Source organism: Bos taurus, chromosome 25 (genome assembly GCF_002263795.3).
Source record: "Bos taurus isolate L1 Dominette 01449 registration number 42190680 breed Hereford chromosome 25, ARS-UCD2.0, whole genome shotgun sequence".
Lineage (NCBI taxonomy): Eukaryota > Metazoa > Chordata > Mammalia > Artiodactyla > Bovidae > Bos > Bos taurus.
The window spans coordinates 35548737-35568798 of NC_037352.1; the positions used below are offsets into that span (position 1 = coordinate 35548737).

General features: G+C 52.0%; 1 protein-coding gene across 1 annotated transcript; it reads left to right on the forward strand.

Annotated features, from left to right (window-relative positions):
- The first annotated feature begins 11934 nt into the window (after nt 1-11934).
- Nucleotides 11935-19539, forward strand: NAT16 (N-acetyltransferase 16 (putative)). Its single transcript, XM_015460547.3, is given in 10 exon segments — nt 11935-12183; nt 15917-16026; nt 16114-16299; nt 16992-17152; nt 17154-17324; nt 17964-18001; nt 18003-18097; nt 18100-18209; nt 18211-18350; nt 18352-19539. Coding segments are annotated over 9 exon segments (1149 nt in total). The 5' UTR covers nt 11935-12183; nt 15917-15920; the 3' UTR covers nt 18494-19539.
- Nucleotides 19540-20062: the final 523 nt, after the last annotated feature.

A 20062-nucleotide genomic window follows, 5' to 3' on the forward strand; every position in this document is an offset into this window, starting at 1 on the left:
CTAACGGATACAGTTTCTGCCTTTGACCGAGTATCAGACCCATACATTCTCCTCCCAGAAACTTAGTTCTGCTGCATGAATTTGCTAAAGTCTCTTCCTTTGGTGGGGTCCCTTCTCCCTCTATAAATAAAGGCATGTACTTAGCTAAGAGCTGTTGGGGAGGAAAGCTCCCAGAGGGCTTGGCTTTTAAGAGTGAACAAGGTTAGGTAGGAAGAGTCAATAGGGTAGATGGTGAAATACTATAAACAAAAGCTGATAAAGGTCAGGGGTGCCTGACTGTAGGGAGTGTTGGACTGACCCCCCGTGACAGAAAGATAGAGTTAAGTACATAGCTTATTTCTGCATCTCTTTCCGTCCTTCATGTTCCCTGGGGGATGGAAGACCAGATGAAGCACGAATTTATTTTACCAGCATGCGGCCCTACTGCACACCTAGCCTTCAGTTCAGTTCAGTTCAGTCGCTCAGTCGTGTCCGACTCTTTGCGACCCCATGAATCGCAGCACGCCAGGCCTCCCTGTCCATCACTGACTCCCGGAGTTCACTCAAATTCATGTCCATCGAGTCAGTGATGCCATCCAGCCATCTCATCCTCTGTTGTCCCCTTCTCCTCCTGCCCCCAATCCCTCCCAGCATCAGAGTCTTTTCCAATGAGTCAACTCTTCACTGAGGTGGCCAAAGTATTGGAGTTCCAGCTTTAGCATCAGTCCTTCCAAAGAAATCCCAGGGCTGATCTCCTTTAGAATGGACTGGTTGGATCTCCTTGTAGTCCAAGGGAGTGTCAAGAGTCTTCTCCAACACCACAGTTCAAAAGCATCAATTCTTCAGCACTCAGCTTTCTTCACAGTCCAACTCTAACATCCATACATGACCACTGGAAAAACCATAGCCTTGACTAGATGGACCTTTGTTGGCAAAGTAATGTCTCTGCTTTTGAATATGCCATCTAGGTTGGTCATAACTTTCCTTCCAAGCAGTAAGCCTCTTTTAATTTCATGGCTGCAGTCACCATCTGCAGTGATTTTGGAGCCCCCAAAAATAAAGTCTGACACTGTTTCCACTGTTTCCCCATCTATTTCCCATGAAGTGATGGGACCAGATGCCATGATCTTCAGTTTTCTGAATGTTGAGCTTTAAGCCAACTTTTTCACTCTCCTCTTTCATCAAGAGGCTTTTTAGTTCCTCTTCACTTTCTGCCATAAGGGTGGTGTCATCTGCATATCTGAGGTTATTGATATTTCTCCTGGCAATCTTGATTCCAGCTTGTGTTTCTTCCAGCCCAGTGTTTCTCATGATGTACTCTGCATATAAGTTAAATAAGCAGGGTGACAATATACAGCCTTGACAAACTCCTTTTCCTATTTGGAACCAGTCTGTTGCTCCATGTCCAGTTCTAACTGTTGCTTCCTGACTTGCATACAAATTTCTCAAGAGGCAGGTCAGGTGGTCTGGTATTCCCATCTCTTTCAGAATTTTCCACAGTTTATTGTGATCCACACAGTCAAAGGCTTTGGCATAGTCAATACAGCAGAAATAGATGTTTTTCTGGAACTCTCTTCCTTTTTTCATGATCCAGCAGATGTTGGCAATTTGATCTCTGGTTCCTCTGCCTTTTCTAAAACCAGCTTGAACATCAGGAAGTTCATGGTTCACGTATTGCTGAAGCCTGGCTTGGAGAATTTTGAGCATTACTTAACTAGCGTGTGAGATGAGTGCAATTGTGCAGTAGTTTGAGCATTCTTTGGCATTGCTTTTCTTTGGGATTGGAATGAAAACTGACCTTTTCCAGTCCTGTGGCCACTGCTGAGTTTTCCAAATTTGCTGGCATATTGAGTGCAGCACTTTCACAGCATCATCTTTCAGGATTTGATATAGCTCAACTGGAATTCCATCACCTCCACTAGCTCTGTTCATAGTGATGCTTTCTAAGGCCCACTTGACTTCACATTCCAGGATGTCTGGCTCTAGGTCAGTGATCACACCATTGTGATTATCTTGGTCATGAAGAACTTCTTGCCACCTCTTCTTAATATCTTCTGCTTCTGTTAGGTCCATACCATTTCTGTCCTTTATCGAGTCCATTTTTGCAGGAAATGTTCCCTTGGTATCTCTAATTTTCTTGAAGAGATCTCTAGTCTCTCCTATTCTGTTGTTTTCCTCTATTTCTTTGCATTGATTGCTGAGGAAGGCTTTCTCATCTCTCCTTGATATTCTTTTGAACTCTGCGTTCAGATGCTTATATCTTTCCGTTTCTCCTTTGCTTTTCACTTTTCTTTTCACAGCTATTTGTAAGGCCTCCCCAGACAACCATTTTGCTTTTTTGCATTTCTTTTCCATGAGGATGGTCTTGATCCCTGTCTCCTGTACACTGTCATGAACCTCCGTCCATAGTTCATCAGGCACTCTGTCTATTAGATCTAGTCCCTTAAATCTATTTCTCACTTCCACTGTATAATCCTAAGGGATTTGATTTAGGTCATACCTGAATGGTCTAGTGGTTTTCCCTACTTTCTTCAATTTAAGTCTGAATTTGGCAATAAGGGAGTTTATGATCTGAGCCACAGTCAGTTCCTGGTCTTGTTTTTGCTGGCTGTATAGAGCTTCTCCATCTTTGGTTGCAAAGAATATAATCAATCTGATTTCGGTGTTGGCCATCTGGTGATGTCCAAGTGTAGAGTCTTCTCTTGTGTTGTTGGAAGAGGATGTTTGCTATGACCAGTGTGTTCTCTTGGCAAAACTCTATTAGTCTTTGCCCTGCTTCATTCTGTATTCCAAGGCCAAATTTGCCTGTTACCCCAGGTGTTTCTTGACTTCCTACTTTTGCATTCCAGTCCCCTATAATGAAAAGGACATCTTTTTGGGGTGTTGGTTCTAAAAGTTCTTGTAGGTCTTCATAGAACCGTTCAACTTCAGCTTCTTCAGCATTACTGGTTGGGGCATAGACTTGGATTACTGTGATATTGAATGGTTTGCCTTGGAAACGAACAGAGATCATTCTGTCGTTTTTGAGATTGCATCCAAGCACTGCATTTTGGACTCTTTTGTTCTGTACAAGGGCTACTCCATTTCTTCTAAGGGATTCCTGCCTGCAGTAGTAGATATAATGGTCATCTGAGTTAAATTCACCCATTCCAGTCCATTTTAGTTCGCTGATTCCTAGAATGTCAACGTTCACTCTTGCCGTCTCCTGTTTGACCACTTCCAATTTGCCTTGATTCATGGACCTGACATTCCAGGTTCCTATGCAATATTGCTCTTTACCGCATCGGACCTTGCTTCTATCACCAGTCACATCCACAGCTGGGTATTCTTTTTGCTTTGGCCCCATCCCTTCATTCTTTCTGGAGTTATTTCTCCACTGATCTCCAGTAGCATATTGGGCACCTACCGACCTGGGGAGTTCCTCTTTCAGTATCCTATCATTTTGCCTTTTCATACTGTTCATGGGGTTCTCAAGGCAAGAATACTGAAGTGGTTTGCCATTCCCTTCTCCAGTGGACCACATTCTGTCAGACCTCTCCACCATGACCCATCATCTTGGGTGGCCCCACACGGCATGGCTTAGTTTCATTGAGTCAGACAAGGCTGTGGTCCGTGTGATTGGATTGACTAGTTTTCTGTGATTATGGTTTCAGTGTGTCTGCCTTCTGATGCCCTCTTGCAACACCTACTGTCTTACCTGGGTTTCTCTTACCTTGGATGAGGGGTATCTCCTCACGGCCGCCCCTCCTGACCTTGAACATGGAGTAGCTCCTCTCGGCCCTCCTGCACCCATGCAGCCACCGCTCCTTAGATCCTTAAGCCTAGCCTTAGGGCCACGTAAAATCATTTGCTCAAATAGAGAAAACTGTTGTGAGGATTAAATTATTAAGATTTAAGGAGTTAGTACAGAGGTTGGTTATATGAGCCAATGAATTTATTATGATCATCACAGTCAGGGCATGAAGGAAAGGAGATGGCCAACTGAAACAGTCAGAGTGACCTTACGAGGTCATAGCATCCTTTGACTTGTGTCCATCCTATTTGCTGACTGGCTTTGTCTGGATCCATAACTTAAACGAGAAGAACTTGTTTGAATGTAACTGAGTGCAATTCTGTCTTCTGCCATCTCAGAGTTTATTCAGTGGAAGAATTTTTCTTTTGTCGCTAGATAAAAATCTTGGCAGTCCTGTAACTTATCTGGGCCCTTCTCAGGTGATAGATGAGTTCTACATTCACTAATGTTGGTACCTAGAAAACCTCAGTGGGATTAGCAATCAACACTTCGATCTTCATCACGGACAGAAATTTCCTGTCTAGAGTGAGGGTGAGTTGGCTGCAAGCAGGGGGTGGGAGTTGGCGGGGGGGCACCTGCTTGGCCAGAAATAGAGGCAGTGGAGGGATGTCACGCCACCCCCTCACTCACCAGTGGAAAGGGAGCCCCCAAGTTCTTGATTGCTCTGTCCTGTGTTCTCTGGGCTCCAGGTCTTTGAAGCTAATTTCTTTCCCTTGTGAGTCTTCTCATGGCTTCTTTGGAGTTTTCCCTTAAGGTCCCCTGGGAACTTCCATACCTCAGCATTGGGCCCTGGTTTTCTGCCCATGGATTCCATGTAGGTTTCCCTGTAGGAACTCCATCACTCTCCCAGGTCAGAGGATGAAAAGAGAGATGGGAGAGAGGGATGGGGAAAAAAAAACAAAAACAGCTCCAGGCTTGGGCATCCTTGGCCTAGATACACTTGGAGGGCATCCACTTGTCCACCCTTCTTTCATGGATGGGCATAGCTAGTCAGTCACTCCATTTCTCGCACAAGCACAGCCCCTAAACACTGGGGACATCGCAAGGTCCTTTGAGTCTTAAAGCCTTTCACCACCAACCTGGTTGACTTCCCCTTTGCAGGTAGGGCTCTAAAAGTCCTCCCCAAACCTCTTTCTCTTTCTTCTCCCAACTCTGATCTTATGAGGGGGAAGGGGCTTAAGAGTTGCTTTCTCAACCATTGGCTTGGAAAACGCTGCATGTGATCTGGTCTGGCCCTTTTTGGAAAGCAGGACCTAGTTATTGTATGTTTATGAAGAGCCCAGACTTCAAGATCAGCATTATGTGTGTTTTTCCCTGGATTCTTACCCTGAGGGGCAAATGGACTCTCATCAGTGAGAACCAGCTACCAAGAGCTAGGGTGCGAGGATCAGATCTTCCTCCAAGAAGCCCCCTGCCCTTCTTCCCTGTGAGCAGTAGATGCCTTTCTCTGGAGCAGTGGGGTTGTGCCAGGTTGTAGGTGAGTAATGAGACCTTTGTATAGGAGTAGGGGTGGGGGAGGGAGGCGGGGACTTCATCTCCCATCAGTTCTTTGTCTGAAATCCAAGCCCAACAAAACTGGGGTTGCAGGCATGGCGGGTGGGTGGCGATGGCCCGAGTCTGGAGAGGAGTAGAAGAAGTCAAGGAGTCCAGTGAGAAAGTGAGACAAGCCCCGGAGGCAGAGATGTAATCAAAGGGGAAAAGTGTTCCCAAGACCTGTGATGCCAGTTGAGCAGGTTTCTTAGAAAAGGGGCCAGATTTGATCCCAATGGAGAGACAAGAGTCTGAAGGGGACATGACCCCCCATGGAAAGCATCTGGGTTGGGGAGGGGCCGCTACATGAAGCAGAAAAGCACAGGAAGGTTAAGATGAGGCTTCTGGGTCTGGAAGGGAGACTTGGCATCCAGAGGTGAGTGGGCCAAAGAGGAGGTGTTGTTACTGCTGAGGGTTGTGGGAAGTGCGCTGGGTCGCAAAACTTGGAAACACGACAGGTGTGCCGCTCCCATTAATGTCCCTCCAGGGCCCACTTGAGTCAGGTAAATCCCACTTGCTAATGACTTGTCAGCTTGGCAGCCTTCCTGTTCCATGTGACCGGCCACAGGCAGCCTCCCTCACCACCATCCCCCTTCTAAGGGTACACTTCTCTGCAGGAAGCCGTCTAAAACTGGGAGGAAGCCATGGGCCATGCTTCTCACCCACTGCTGAGCCTCCCCAGGCAAGCTCTGCTGCCATGCTCTGACCCCAGCCTCTCTAAGGGTACAGGAAATGTCCCCTCCCTCCCTTTTCCCTCCTGTCATCTGGCTTTCTAGCCCTTCCGCAGCAGACATCTGTCTTGAGTGAGACTTGGTCTAAGGAGCCGCAGCCTGGCAGGGAGAAGGGTAGAGAGTCCTGGTGGCAGGGCCCTGGCACAATCTCCCTCTGGTCCATGCTGACCACAGACCACATCCGGGCAAGGGGCACAGCCCGCTGGACTGAGGTACCAGGCAAATCATTTTAAATGGCCTTTCTTTTTAGAACACTTTGGGGAGTGATGGATGTGCTCACTGTCTTCTTAAAAAAATATGCATATTTATTTGTTTATTTGGCTGTGCAGGGTCTTAGTTGCAGCATGTCGATTTCAGCAGTTCTGTCGCTCAGGCTCTCCAACTGTGGCACATGAGCTCTGCCAGGCCAGAGTCGCAAGTCTCAGGAGTTGTGTGGGCTTAGTTGCTTTGCAGCATGTGGGATCTTAGATCCCCATCCAGGGATCCAACTTGTGTCCCCTGTATTGCACAGTGGCTTCTTCACCACTAGACCACCAGGGGAGTCCCCAGAATGGCATTTTGCACATCAGTCCCAGGAGCTGCTGTCATGTGGGCTCCAAACTTGGAACTAAAGCCCCTCAACTCAACTGTCAGCCTGGCCGATGGATTCAGACCCAGACCCAGGCCCTCACAGGAATCGAGACGAAACAGGACGAGTTTGAGCCCAGGCCTCAGAGGAGGCAGCCTGTTCCTTCTGGTTCCAGCCTCCAGATCCTGGGTCCTCAAAGAGAAGTGTGCCACATGGCTGCCCTGGTGCTGTGACACTGGTCATTTTGGGGGAGCAGAGATAGGACAACGTTGGATGACATATATTTCCAAGGAGAGGCTTGACAGAGAACCTGGATTTGTGGACCCAGAGTGGGCCACGGACCATCTCAGCATCGATGGGGAAGCACTAGGGAGAAAGGGCCACTGAGTGGTCAGCACAGAAAGAGCATCCAGCAGCGAGTCCCACAGACCTTGCACCAGCAACTGAGCATGACCTTGGCCAAGCCACTTAACCTTCCAAGCCTCAGTTTCCCCCTGGTACTGTGGAGCTACTTACTTCAGAGTTGTGGGATCTTTAAACTTTTTACTGAAATATAACACAGTGAAGTGAAAGTGTTAGTCCCTCAGTCATGTCCAACTCTTTGAGACCCCGTGGACTGTAGCCCGCAAGGCCTCCTCTGTCCATGGAATTCTCCAGGCAAGATACTGGAGTGGATAGCCATTCTCTTCCCCAAAGGATCTTTCCAACTGAGGTGTCGAACCTGGGTCTCCCGCATTACACACGGATTTTTTTTTTTAACCATCTGATCCATCAAGGAAGCCCCTCACCAGGGAGACCTGAGTCACAAGGGCACTAGTCGAGTTTTTCATCAACTGAACTTACACAGGATAGTCCTGGGAAGTGAATGAGATGTACTCAAGCTTCTAGGACAGCAGCTCTGGCGTCTTTGTGTGTGGATTGAGGAAACTGTCACCCACTGGCTCCCCCGCTACACAACCCTTGGATTTCTCTGCTGGGTGCTTGCCCATTCACCCAGCAGGGAGCCAGGAACAAACATCTGGAAGACTTTTGAGAGAAAGCAGAGATGGGTCAGCACAGGGAAGGGCTTGGCTGGGGCGGAGCCTTTAGAAATGGTAGAGGAGTTGACCCAGGAGGCTGGAGGAGGTTAAGGGAGATTAGAGCATCTTTACAGCTGTTTGGGAAGCTCCAGCCCCGGACAGAATCCCACTGGGTCAGACTTCAGCCCTGTGGCCGGCGCCATGCCCACTCAACCACTGTGCATGCAGATCCTGATGTGGGCTTCTCCCCACTTCTTCTACTGGTCCTTTCACCTGAGCTCTAGCCCCTGTGTGTCCTCCCCAACTGCTCGTCCCTCTGGCCCTGAAAAGCCAACCTGTGCATATGTGTGTGTGTGTGTGTTAGTTACTCAGTCATGTTCAACTCTTTGTGATACCAAGGACTACAGCCTGCCAGGCTGCTCTGTCTGGGGAATTCTCCAGGCAAGAATACTGGAGTGGGTTGCCATTCTCTTCTCCAGGGGATCTTCCTGACCCAGGGATGGAACCTGGTCTCCTGCATTGCAGGCAGATTCTTTACCATCTGAGCCATCAAGGAAGCTGAAAAAGCCAACCTATCTACTGGCAAAGCCTAGAATCTTTGTATCCAACGAGCTCTATATCCTGTACTACCTGCTGCCACCAGACAACATCATTCCCTGGTTCCATGTTGGGGATGCCAGAATCACCTTCACCTCCTTCCTCTCTCCGCACCTTCCAGACCCCCAGTCACACTTCCTGGCCTCCTGGCTTCCTTCTATGTGCTTCTTAACTTCTTCTCTTATTCCAGGCCCCCATCCCTCCCGTGGACTTCCTCTGTGACCACTCTTCAGTGAGCAGAGGTCTTGCCTCTCATCTCCCATCTAACTTTCTCTCATGCTGACAAGATGAGAGATGGCTTTTCTTAAAACACTGCTTTCATCATGTCATTGTTCCCACTCACTGGCGCTGGATCCTCATTGTTAGAAGGTATGAACTCTTGGGCACAGCATATGAGACATTCCACAAACAGAGCCCAACCCAGACACACAAAAGTACTGTCTGCGTGTGTCTGGGGTTGCATCCACTGAGAGGTGGTCTTTGTGCAAACTAGAAAAGGAATTTTCCTGGTTGGGCATAACAAACATTTGGTGTGTGAGCATTTCTTTGGGGAAATGTACATGCCAGGTGCATGGAGAGAAGATGGATCACTAGACTTCCTAAAGGATCTATTCTCAGAGCCATTAAGGAGCTTCCCTGCACCATTTCTCCTCCCATGTATCTCAATAATGACTCCCTGAACTGTGTGAGTTCTCCTCTGATCTGGAAGAGTCTAACTTGTGAATCTAAGCCTTATTGTTGTTGTACTGTCACTAAATCACGTCCGCCTCTTTGCAACCCTGTGGACTACAGCATGCCAGTCCATATCCTCCATGTCCTACATGGAGGATGCCAAGCTCCTCTGTCCTCCACTGTCTCCCAGAGTTTACTCAAATTCATGTCCATTGAGCCTGTGATGCTATCTAACCATCTATCTCATCCTCTGCCGCCCCCTTCTCCTTTTGCCTTCAGTCTCTCCCAGCATCAGCGTCTTTTCCAATGAGTTGGCTCTTTGCATCAGGTGGCCAAAGTATTGGAGCTTCAGCTTCAGCAGTATTCCTTTCAATGAATATTCAGGGTTGATTTCCTTTAGGATTGACTGGTTTGATCCCTTTGCCTTGTAAGCACAGCCTCTTGGCAGGACGTCTTCCTTCCCTGCCATTCTGCGTGTAGCCACCAGAGGGCGACCTCTACTCACAAGGCAAATCTGTCACTTTCCTGCTTAAAGCCCTTGGCTGACTGGCCAGTCCCAGTCTACAGGATGGGAGTAACCCAGCATTGCTTGTTCTTGCAAAGCAGGCTGTTTCTTAGCTCTGGGCTTAGCTCAGGTTTCCCCACCCACAGGAGGGACCCTGCCCTTTGTTATCTGGTGAGGAATTTTTGAGTTTCAGTTTGGGTCTCACTTCCAGGATATATCGTTGTACCTGCCAACCTGCCAAGCTGGTCCAGGACACCTTCCCCTCTGCATCCACACTGCACTTCCTGAAGACCTAGCACTGTCTTCTGTGTCGCTTTAAAATATCAATTTATCAAAAGAATTGGATAGCTTCAGCGTTAAGAAGAACAATAACTGCGTTGGGTTGCATCACAATATTTTGTGTTTTAGTCACTAAGTCATGTCTGACTCTTTGCAACCCCATGGACTGTAGCCCACCAGGTTCCTCTGTCCTTGGGATTTCCCAGGCAAGAATACTGGAGTGGGTTTGCCATATCCTACTCCAGGGGAGCTTCCCGAGCCAGGGATCAAACCCGTATCTCCTGCATGGGCAGGTGGATTCTTTACCATTAAGCCACCTGGGAAGTCCTAATGCATTACATTAAGCTTGTTTAAAATCCATGAGTTCTTAATGGTCCTAAAAGTTAATAATTGATCACCATTGAAGGATGCTGGGGAACTATCACATTATTTTAAAAGTTAATAAATAATGGGGGAAATTCAAGCATTTATCCGGTCTTTCCATCACAAACTATCTCTGAGAGTAATCATAGTAAAAGAGAACAAGTTTCCTTTTATAGGCATATTCCAGTTAGGGAAAAAAGAAGAAAAAAAAAATGAAAGAACAAGAATATCACTATTGCAGCCCCTAACAACTGATTGGATTTAAATCTTGAGCATTCAAATCTGAGAAAATTCCAATAATGCAACCATATTTGAGCCTTTTATAGAAGAATGCAGCACCACCTATAGACTGGACAGGAGAGAACTGGAACTTTGGGAAACTTTCCATTCTGATTGGTTGACAGAACTGGAGGTGGGTGAAAGTTGGACCAATCCAAGCATTTCTGATCACAGAGGGGAGGCTTCGGGAGAAAGGCGAGGAATGAGAGTACAATTGCCTCTCCTTTCGGCCACTGGTGACTTTTTCCTCGTCTTTTAGCTTTTTGAGGTCTTTTCCCACGAATGAACATATTCCACCATAACCGCAGCTTTATGAGATGCATAGTGTATTAGCAGTTTCAAAAATCAGAAATGGGGAACTTACCTATTGGCCTGCTTGGCTTTGAACTGAAGAGATGGCTCTGATCCCTTTAACTCTTGGGGTGGCTTTGCTTGCGGGAGTCCGGGAACTTCAAATCCTCCATCGTGTCACATTAGCTCAGCCAATGGGATCCGATTATCAGGTTGTGGAGCAAACACCTTGGAAAGCATAAAACTAGAAAGAGGTAGGTGAGAGGTCAGCTTTGGTGGGAAGAGGGAGCATGGGAGCTGGGCAGGAGGTGAGAGGGGGACAGGGAGGGTGTCCCAGCCTCAGTAGCACTTTGCGGGTTTTAAAGGACATTCACATCCATCACTTTCCCGGCTCCTTGCAGGTATAACTGCAGGTGTTTCACCTCACTTCATGGGGGTGGGGAGCCCCCACCAGGAGTTAAGAGTCTGGGCCACTAGCTTGTTAGAGTCAGAGGCGGCCCTGCAGTCCCTCCAGTTCCGGTCGGCGCGCTGGGCCCTTCCTTCCACCCACCGGGGTCAGCACAGGAGCCCGGCGTGTGCACAGAGGTCTGTGTTCGTGTACTCGGATGTCCACAGGTGTCCCTGGAAGTTCACAGGTGTATGGCCCCGTGCACTCGTGCTGCCCCGCGGGGGCCTTGCGGCCTGACGGCGGGTGAGATGCCCGCGGCTGAGCGGAGCTGAGCGAGTCTGCTCGGCGACCCCGGGGCGCGGGAGTCATCTGGCCCAGAGTAGGCCTCGCTCTGCTCCTTTCAGCGTCCCGCTTCTGCCTCTTGGGGTCTCCTCCCTTCCCAACCGTCTTGGGTTTCCCGTTTCCCCTATCAGTTTCTCCGACCGGGGCAGGGTGTTCGGCTCCGTGTCCCCTTTCCAGCTGCTCTTACTAATCTGGCGGCCGGAGATCGGAGAGCCTGGCTGACTTTGCTAGGGGCCCTGGAGAAGGGGAACTGAGCGACGGGGCGAACTCCCGGGACCGAACTTAAAAGACGCTGCGGGCACGATGCGATAACTCTGTCACTCCATTCCACCAAAACTCAAGACATCTCCCCACCCTCAGTCCCGCTCCCCACCGGGGACAAGGGGAGGGGTCTCATCTGCAACGCTAGAGGCCACCCAGCTGCGCCCACCTCACCGCCCACGGCAGCTCCGCTTTCCCCCGCGCCCCGCCACCCCATCTCCTGCCCCGCGTCCCAGCCAGCCCCCGGCCACAGCACAGTCCGCTCCAGATCCGCGCCAGGTTTCCTTCGCATCGCTGGGGTCTCCGCCCCTCCGAGCGCCGCCGCCGGAGCCGAGCCGGAGCGTAGCTGCGGGAGCCACGCGCACCTCCCGAATCCCGAAGCACTAGGAGCCCGAGCCCGCGAGCGGGTCTGAGCGGCGGTGCTGACCCCGCCTTCTATCAGAACTCCGAGTCGGGACCGGACGGCGCGGCCGGGTCCCCGCGCCTCATCGGAATTTGACCCTCGGAGCTCCGAGGTGACCCCTCTCTGCGCTGTCGGCCTCGATCGGCTTCTCAGCATCCCGGCCCTGGCCCTGGCTCGGGAGAGGTAGGGGTATGCAGCGGGGCCTGGGGGCGGGAGGCTGGAGTGCTCCTCCCCCGCGGGATGGGGACAGCGGAAGGCCACGCCCCCGCCCCCCCAGGAGAAGCAACCGCCGCGCCCCCTACTGCCCAACCCCTGCAAGTCCCGGGGATGATAGTAACTTGAGACCCGACTTTGTTCAGATGTTGAGAGGCGCCTTCCCTCCTTCACCCCATCATCATTTGGCTCCCACCGTTCCCCAGAGTCTGGCAGTGTCCCGGGAGACCCTTGCCAAGTAGACAGCTTCCTTTGGGATCTCCCTGCCTCCTGCTTCCCCAACAGACCGGGACGACCCTCCAGCACCCCCTCTCCATGATTCTGGCCCTCTGGGGCCCCCGGGCACCCCCGTCTCCCCAGCTCCACGGTCTTCCTCATCCCCTGCCTCTGCCCCACTTGACCTTGTCTCCCCTGCCTCTTCTGTCAAGTCCGTTCTCTTTGAGCCTCTTCCCTGGTTTTCTCCTCTCCCTCCTTGACCCCTTTCCCCACCACACACCCGCTGGGAGAAGGGGGTGGGTGTGTCACTCTGCTTTCTATTTCTGGCCTCCTTGGGGAGGGGGTGCAAGCTAGGAAGTTTTGTGGGGTTTTTTGGCATCTACTGGGCTCTGAATCACCAGGTGTCATGTCTGTTATTATCCATGCCCTCCAGATCCTCTCTTGATGGCCTTTGTCTCCTTTCTGCCTCAGTTCTGATCATTGTCTCTCTCTTTGGGTGCTTCGTATAGCCGCCGTCTCTTTGTCCCTGCCTTTCCTCTCTCCGTTTGTCTTCCAGCTCAGAGAAGCTGCGACCTCAGGGGCATTAATATTTCAGGTGTGTGGGGTGAGGAAGGAGGGGAGAGTTGGGCTCCCGGCATGCCCAGGGATGACTACACTTACCCTCTCACCAGAGTGGATCATTCGTATTTATGAGACTGAGAGAATGGATACAAGGATGATAAGGAAAATGCTGCCCCCTTTCCTGGAACCTGGCCCATAGGGGGTGCTTGGACTACATCTCCCATAGTGCCCTGGGGCATAGGGCTGCCTCCGCCTCTGCCTCCACACCTAATGGAAGTTGTAACTCAAGGAGCCAGGTTGGAGGGTGGGAATGGATCAGAGTGTGTAACAAGAGTTGTGGGGGCCAGCTGGTTGTTTTGACTTGGCCTGGAACCCCTAACGTACTTTGATCCCAGCACCCACCTCTCCCAGGGCTTACAGACCTTGGAACCTTTCCATCTCCTGCAAAGGGAATGGGAGTAGAGAGTGCCGGGGAAGAAAAGACACAGAGTGAATTGGCAAGCTCCCTCTTCTTTCCTGTGGCTCTGGGAATCCCCTCCCCTTATACCTATCCATATCTGAGATGTAGACACACTCTTTGGAACTAGTCTCCCCATCTTGAAAGAGAGAGGGAAACCAACATCTAGTTGCATGTGTGGCAGTCTTCAGGTTGCTCACATTCTGCCCGCTTTGGGCAGCAGTGGAGAATTGTTGGAGTTATCCCTGAACTGCCAGCTTGTATCTTCCAGGGATTCAGGAACTGCTAGTGAGGTTGTCTGGAAATCCAAATGGGAGCCTCAAGCTAACCTACTTATCTCTGGGACCGTCATTCCTAGAGCCTGGCACGAGGAGTCTCATTGAGCTCATTTTTGGCATAGAAATTGCTGACAGTGGAGAGATGGCAGTGGGGGTTCCTCTCGCAAGTTCATCTCTGGTTCTGAGTCAGCTTAGCCCTTAGCACTCGGAACCTTTGACTCCTGCCAAGGACCCAGTCATTCCTATTCTTATTCTTCAGGCTGGGGTCAGAGATCTCCCCACTGGCCTCAGAGTCAGGAAAATGGAACTTTTTGCCTGGCTTTGCCCAAGCTGAGTCACCTTAGGCAAGATCTTAACCATCTTGGGCCTTGATTGATTTTATCTCCATGAAAGGATGGAGCCAGATGGTCCCTGATGGCCCTAAGAGCCTAAGATCCTCTGAGCCTGTGCTTCCCCTCCCCCTCTTATGATACCGGCCTGAACTATCTGACCTCACCCCAGCTTATGTGGCAGAGCCTTGAGAATCAACATTAGACTGAAAAAAAAAAAAAGGGAGATGGAGCCCTTGTTTGAAACTTGCTGGTATAGGAAGGACATTGTGTTTACATAAGCCATGTTTGCGATATGGAAACTAAACTGAAAGTGAAAGTCGCTCAGTCCTATCCAATTCTTTGTGACCCCATGGACTATACAGTCCAGGGAATTCTCCAGGCCAGAATACCTGGAGTGGGTAGCCGTTCCCTTCTGCAGGAGACCTTCCCACCCAAGGATAGAACCCAGGTCTCCTGAATTGCAGGCGGATTCTTTACCAGCTGAGCCACCAGGAAATCATCCTTAAGCCACCCCTTGCTGCCCTTGCTGGTCCCATCTCTCAAACCCATGTCATGTTCTATAAGGCTGAGGCAGCCCTGTGCCCCAGGGCACTATGGGAGATGTAGTTCAAGCACCCCCTGGGCCAGGTTCCAGGAAAGGGGGCAGCATTTTCCTTATCATCCTTGTATTCATTCTCTCAACCTCAAATTAATATTGCCGCCCACAAAATAGCTGGCATGTGTGTCCCCTGGGATGTTGGTTACTGAGGCTTATGTAGGTTACACAAGGGAACAATTCTACCTGGCTGAAAGAGAGAGGAGGGGATTTGATTGGTTTATTTTGTTGATCTGGAGAAGAGAGGTCTAGAAATGAGGAGTCATCTGGGCTTGGTCAGGGAGCTTTCTCTTTGGCCCTGTCTCTGAGCAGCAGGGGAAAAGAACTGGATGCCAAAGGGGTAGCAGATACACAGGGTACTGACCCAAAAAGGAGACTTGGAGGAATGGGAAGAGCAGGGGCAGCCTGAGTGGGACATGAAGCAAGGATTACAGGAAGAAATTTCCAAAAAAGAAGAGAGAGAGAAGGGAAGGGACTGCATCTCTACAGGTGAAGTCAGTGGGGAGAGGGCGTAGGTAATCTTGGCGGATATATGTTTGCTGAAGCTCCAACAGAGCTTTTTTCAAAATAATCACCTAGCCCTGGAATGAAGCCAAGTTTCCCTCTGGAAAAGGAGGGAACAGACTCAAAAAGGAAAGGGCGGTTTTGATTACCCTGAGAGGAACGGCTTGACATTTTCTAATAGAACTGTCCATCTGTCCACTCCTTAGTTTATGTTTGAATATGTGGGGTGGAGGGCACTGGGGCAGCGATATGGAGAGATCTGATGTCTACACCCCCACTCTTTGTTCTGGGATGAGCAGTAGTAGGAGTCCGGGCAGTTGAACCCTCTCCTTCCCCTCTTTCTGACAGCTGGGAAAGAGGGCTCTGGGAACCCTCCTGGGAGGAGTGGAGGTGATGGGAATTTCTTCACCTGTCGTTCTGCAGAGAGTTGGTGCAGCCCTTGAAGGGGGTGGGGTCCCTCTATTATCCCCCCAGGGGCCTTCTGTTCTTAATCTCAGTTCTGGGGGTGACCAGGGTGATCAGGGATGAAGGAATTCAAGGGGTAATGAGTGTGTGAAGAGCATCCCAGAGGGTGGAACAGCACAAGATTGGGAGTTCTAGTAGCTGGTGGTGGGAGGGGAGCTGCCAGCCCTCTATTCCCAGGGTCTGTGAGAAGAGAAGGGGTTTTTAAGTAGGAAGGGCTTGTGTGGATTGCGTGGAGGGGGCCTGCTGTGGAAATGGGGTGCTCTGACCCCTGCGCTGGGTTTTCTCTTTTCTTCAGGATCATGAAGCTGGAAGCCAGCAGTGATGGAGCCACCTCAGAGGTTTCTAAGCCCAAAAAAGACATGGAGCCAGATGCAGAGGTATGCTCAGAGATCCCAGGAGGCCAGGGTCGAGTTCAATCCCAGATCAGGGCTTGAGACTGAGTTCAAGCTCCCAGGGCTTGGGACCGAGTCAGGACCTGAGGCCAAGGGCAAGTCCCTGGGTCCAAGCCCAGTTCTGGATCGGGGCCTGAGGCCGAGGCCGGCCCTTTGGACTTCATAGTGGCCACAGAAAGGGAATTTGAAGAGGTGTTGGCCGTCTTGGGTGTGTGTGTGTGTTGGGGGTGGGGCGGCGGGGAGAGCATCGACCGTGACCTTGACTACCTTCCCAGCCGCTTCCACAGCTGGCTCTAGGATCCCAACCACAGAGCAGTGCCGGCCAAGTGCAACAGAGGAACAGGTGAGAGCCGAGGGTTCGGGAGGCAGGTGAAAAGGGATTTGGGTGCATGGGTCTTTGGGAGAGGACGAATGGAGCCTCTCCTCAGCCCTGGTCCGGTTGCTGAGGAAATAGAATCGGCTTTTGGAACCAAAGAGTAGGGCGTGTGACTCCAGGGGCCTGGTCAGTGAGGGTGGGTGAGGGGTGTGTAGAGCTTGAAATGGCGGAGGAACCCAAGAGAAGGATGACAGCTTCAGTATTTTAGGATTCTTTTGAGGAGTTTCTGGGGGTAAGAACACAGAAAGAGGGGAGCAGTCAAGAAGGAGGAGTCTGGGGATGGGAGCAGCTAAAATGGGGTCCAGACCCCTGAGTAGACTTAACTCTCCCAGCAACAGAGCCTGCTTGGATACAGGGTGGGCTCAGAGATGGCTGGGGGCGGGGCTAAGAGGCAGTGGGGCGTGGCAAGCGCCTGGGGTGGAGCCAATGCGAGGGGGCGTGGCGAACGGGCAGGGACCTGACTCGCCCCGGGTCTGGAGCATCTCAAGCGGTGGAAGAGACGCCCGGGAATGATCTTTCTGCAGGCTTTCGAATCCGAGACCCGGGTGCTGAGGAGAGCTCCTTGGGCAGGTCACGGGTCTGGCCTGGCGCCCCGGGGGAATGACAACGGAGTGCTCAGTGTGTGAGAAGAGGCGAGTCCTTTGAACGGAGAGCCCCGTCGGAGAGCAAACCCCCCCACACACAATGGCCTCGGTCGCAGATCGAGAGGGAGTCGGTACACCGGATCGACGCTGGGGAGACGCCGCTGGCGGAGGGACTGCGCAGTGGCGTCCCCGGAGCGCTGCAAGAGGGTGGCCCGGCTGCTAGAGCCCTTCTGTTCGCAGCTGGTAAGAGACAGCACCTGGGGGATCAAAGTGGCACAACTCACCAGGGACGATCAGCTAGGGCCCCAGGAGCTGAAGAAATTCCGCCTAATTACCAAGCAGAACAAAGGAGCTCGGAGGGCCGGGCCTCTCCTCAAGGGGCCTCCGGGCTTTGTCCCCCCTTTCCTGCAGTCAGTCACCGCCTTTCTTTCACTGCCCGCTCTGCCCGGTGGAGGCGCCCATGAGCCCTGCCCTGGGAATCCCAGTCCTTACCCAGACCTTGTTGTCCAGGGAAAATCAAACAGCTTCCACTTCCAATCTTTAAGCCCTGGATCCTTACTCTGGGAGGCTGGAGACCAGGCGTCCAGGCTTCGTGACCCTGCCTCCCCTACATGGATCCCGCCTCAGTCCAGGAACCAAAACATCCTAATCTGAGCCTTTGTCCTTTACCTCCGCCTCCCCCATCCTACCGTGATCAGGGGCCTACCGCGATCAGCTTCCCCTGCTTCCACTGTTGACGCCCACATCCCCAGTTCCCTGACTACTCCACGTCGATCCCCGCTCTTCTCGGGGATCCAGGTATTCGGAGGCGTTGCCCCTGGTTCCTCCATGCTCTCACATACCTTACTCCACCCAGCCTCGCACCGTCGGCCCTCCCCAGGGACGCAGATGGGAGCCCATGCGTGTGACTGTGGAAGTGAAGATGCCAAGAGGCGCCAGGCTCTCAGCTCTCCCACCGCCCAGAGCCGTGCTTGCTCGTGCCCCACGCAGGGCATCCTTTTGGTCCAATTCAACTCGTAGGCGCTGCTAGGCCTCCGGCGTCTTCTCGCAGCTGCCTGGGGAGGCCGTGTGGAAGGCTGGCAGCGACCTGGCACGCCTTCTGCTGTCGCCCTCCTTGCAGCGTGACAGAAGAAACCATCCCAGGAGTGGCCGCCCTACTGGCCGAGTGAGAGTAACCTGCGCCTCCTGGCGGCCAAAGGCCTGAAGTGGCGCATGGACAGCCGCGCGCAACCGCGCGGTGCTCACGCTGTGCATGCGCCCTTTCCACATCCCGCACCGCGGCGACAGCACGTGGCGCTACCTCCGCATCGATGCCTTCAGCAGCGACGGTGCGCAGAGGCAGAGCTAGCTTCTGTAGCATCTGCAGCTCCAGAGCCCATTTCAGTCTCAACGTCGTGTGCCAACTCTTCCCTGCGCCCCAGTTGTGGTCACAACTGGTGGCTGACTTCCACCAGGCTGGCTGGGGGCTTGCACTGGTCAAGGGTTATACTGAACAGTACTTGCTGGAGGCCGACAACTAAGGCCTCTCCAGTCGAGTTGGAGAGGAGAGAAGATGCACTTTAGACCCACCTCCTTCCGCGGATCCCCGCCCCCACCAAGCCCTGGCCCTACTGCTTCAAGTTCCGCCCCTTACCCCTGCTCTTGGTCCTCAGTCTGTTGTTCAGTCGCTGTCATGTCTGACTCTTTGCGACCCCATGGACTGCAGCTCGCCAGGCTTCCCTGTCCATCACCATCTCCCCAAGCTTGCTCATATTCATGTCCATCCATTGAGTCGGTTTTGCCATCCAACCATCACGTCCTCTGTCGTCCCCTTCTCCTCCCACCTTCAATCTTCCCAGAATCAGGGTCTTTTCCAATGAGTCGCCCCTGTGCATCAGGTGGCCAAAGTATTGGAGCTTCAGCTTCAGCATCAGTCTTTCCAATGAACACCCAGGACTGATCTCCTTTAGAATGGACTGGTTGGATCTCCTTGCAGTCCAAGGGACTCTCAAGAGTCTTCTCCGACACCACAGTTCAAAGCATCAATTCTTCCTTGCTCTGACGCCTACACTTACCCGCGGTCTGCTCCTCCCTTCCCTATCCCCCTTACCTCTCTGCCATCTGGACTCTAGCGCCCCCAAACGCAGTTGCCCACACCCTGATCTGAACCGCCGAGTTTGGGGGAGCCACTTACTGCTATTGTCCCCCCATCCCCTTTCCCGGCCAAAGAATGAGTTCCTTCACAGCTTCAGAGCCTTTCCCAGTCGATGCCCCGGCCTAGGAATGTACTTTGCCCTTTCCGGCTTCTCCCTTCTGCCCCCTCGTGGAGGGAAGCTGTCAGAAGTACGCGCGACGCCCCCGCGCCCAGCCGACAGCTCAATTCATACTGTTTTCTTCCTCCCCATCTTTCTCAGGCCCTCAGAGCTTGCCTCGCGCTCCTGCCTCGCCTAGTCTTAGCCTCCTGTGCCTGGACCTCTCTTAGTTCTCCATTTCTCATTGCCGTTCCCCATGAACCCTTCCTCACCCTCTGTGTGTAATATGGAGAAAGACTCTGTAAAGGAAATAAATTTATAATGCTCCACCTCCATCTGGCCCCTGCTTATGCTCTGGCGATGCACCGTTTTGAGGCTGCCTCCCCTGACTGGGGTTTCCCCCAGCTTTGCAGGATTTTGCTGGCTCCCTTCCCTATGCCACCAACCGGGAGCCTGAACCAGGCCTGTGAATCAGAGAGTTCCGGGTGGGGAGGTCTGGTATAGCGGAGGGCAGGTCCCAGAGCCTGGTGCGAGGCTATCTCGTCCTTCTAGCGGGGCTCCCTTTTAGCACAACTGGAACCCCCACCTCCAGATATTTCTGGACACCCCTCCCATCCTCTTTACGCTTTCTGTGGACTTTGACAGTCTTCTATTTAAATACAAGTAGTAACAGCTGCACTTGCACAGCGCTGTCTCCAACACGGGATTCTGACGTCTCCCGCAGAGGGAGGACACGGAGGCTCCGAAAGACCCGAGTGACTTCCAAGTGGCTCACAATAGCTGGGAGCCTGGCAGGGACTAGAAACCAGGTGTCCCCAGACCAGAGCACATGTCAGAACCTCACTGTAGCTGGAGCTT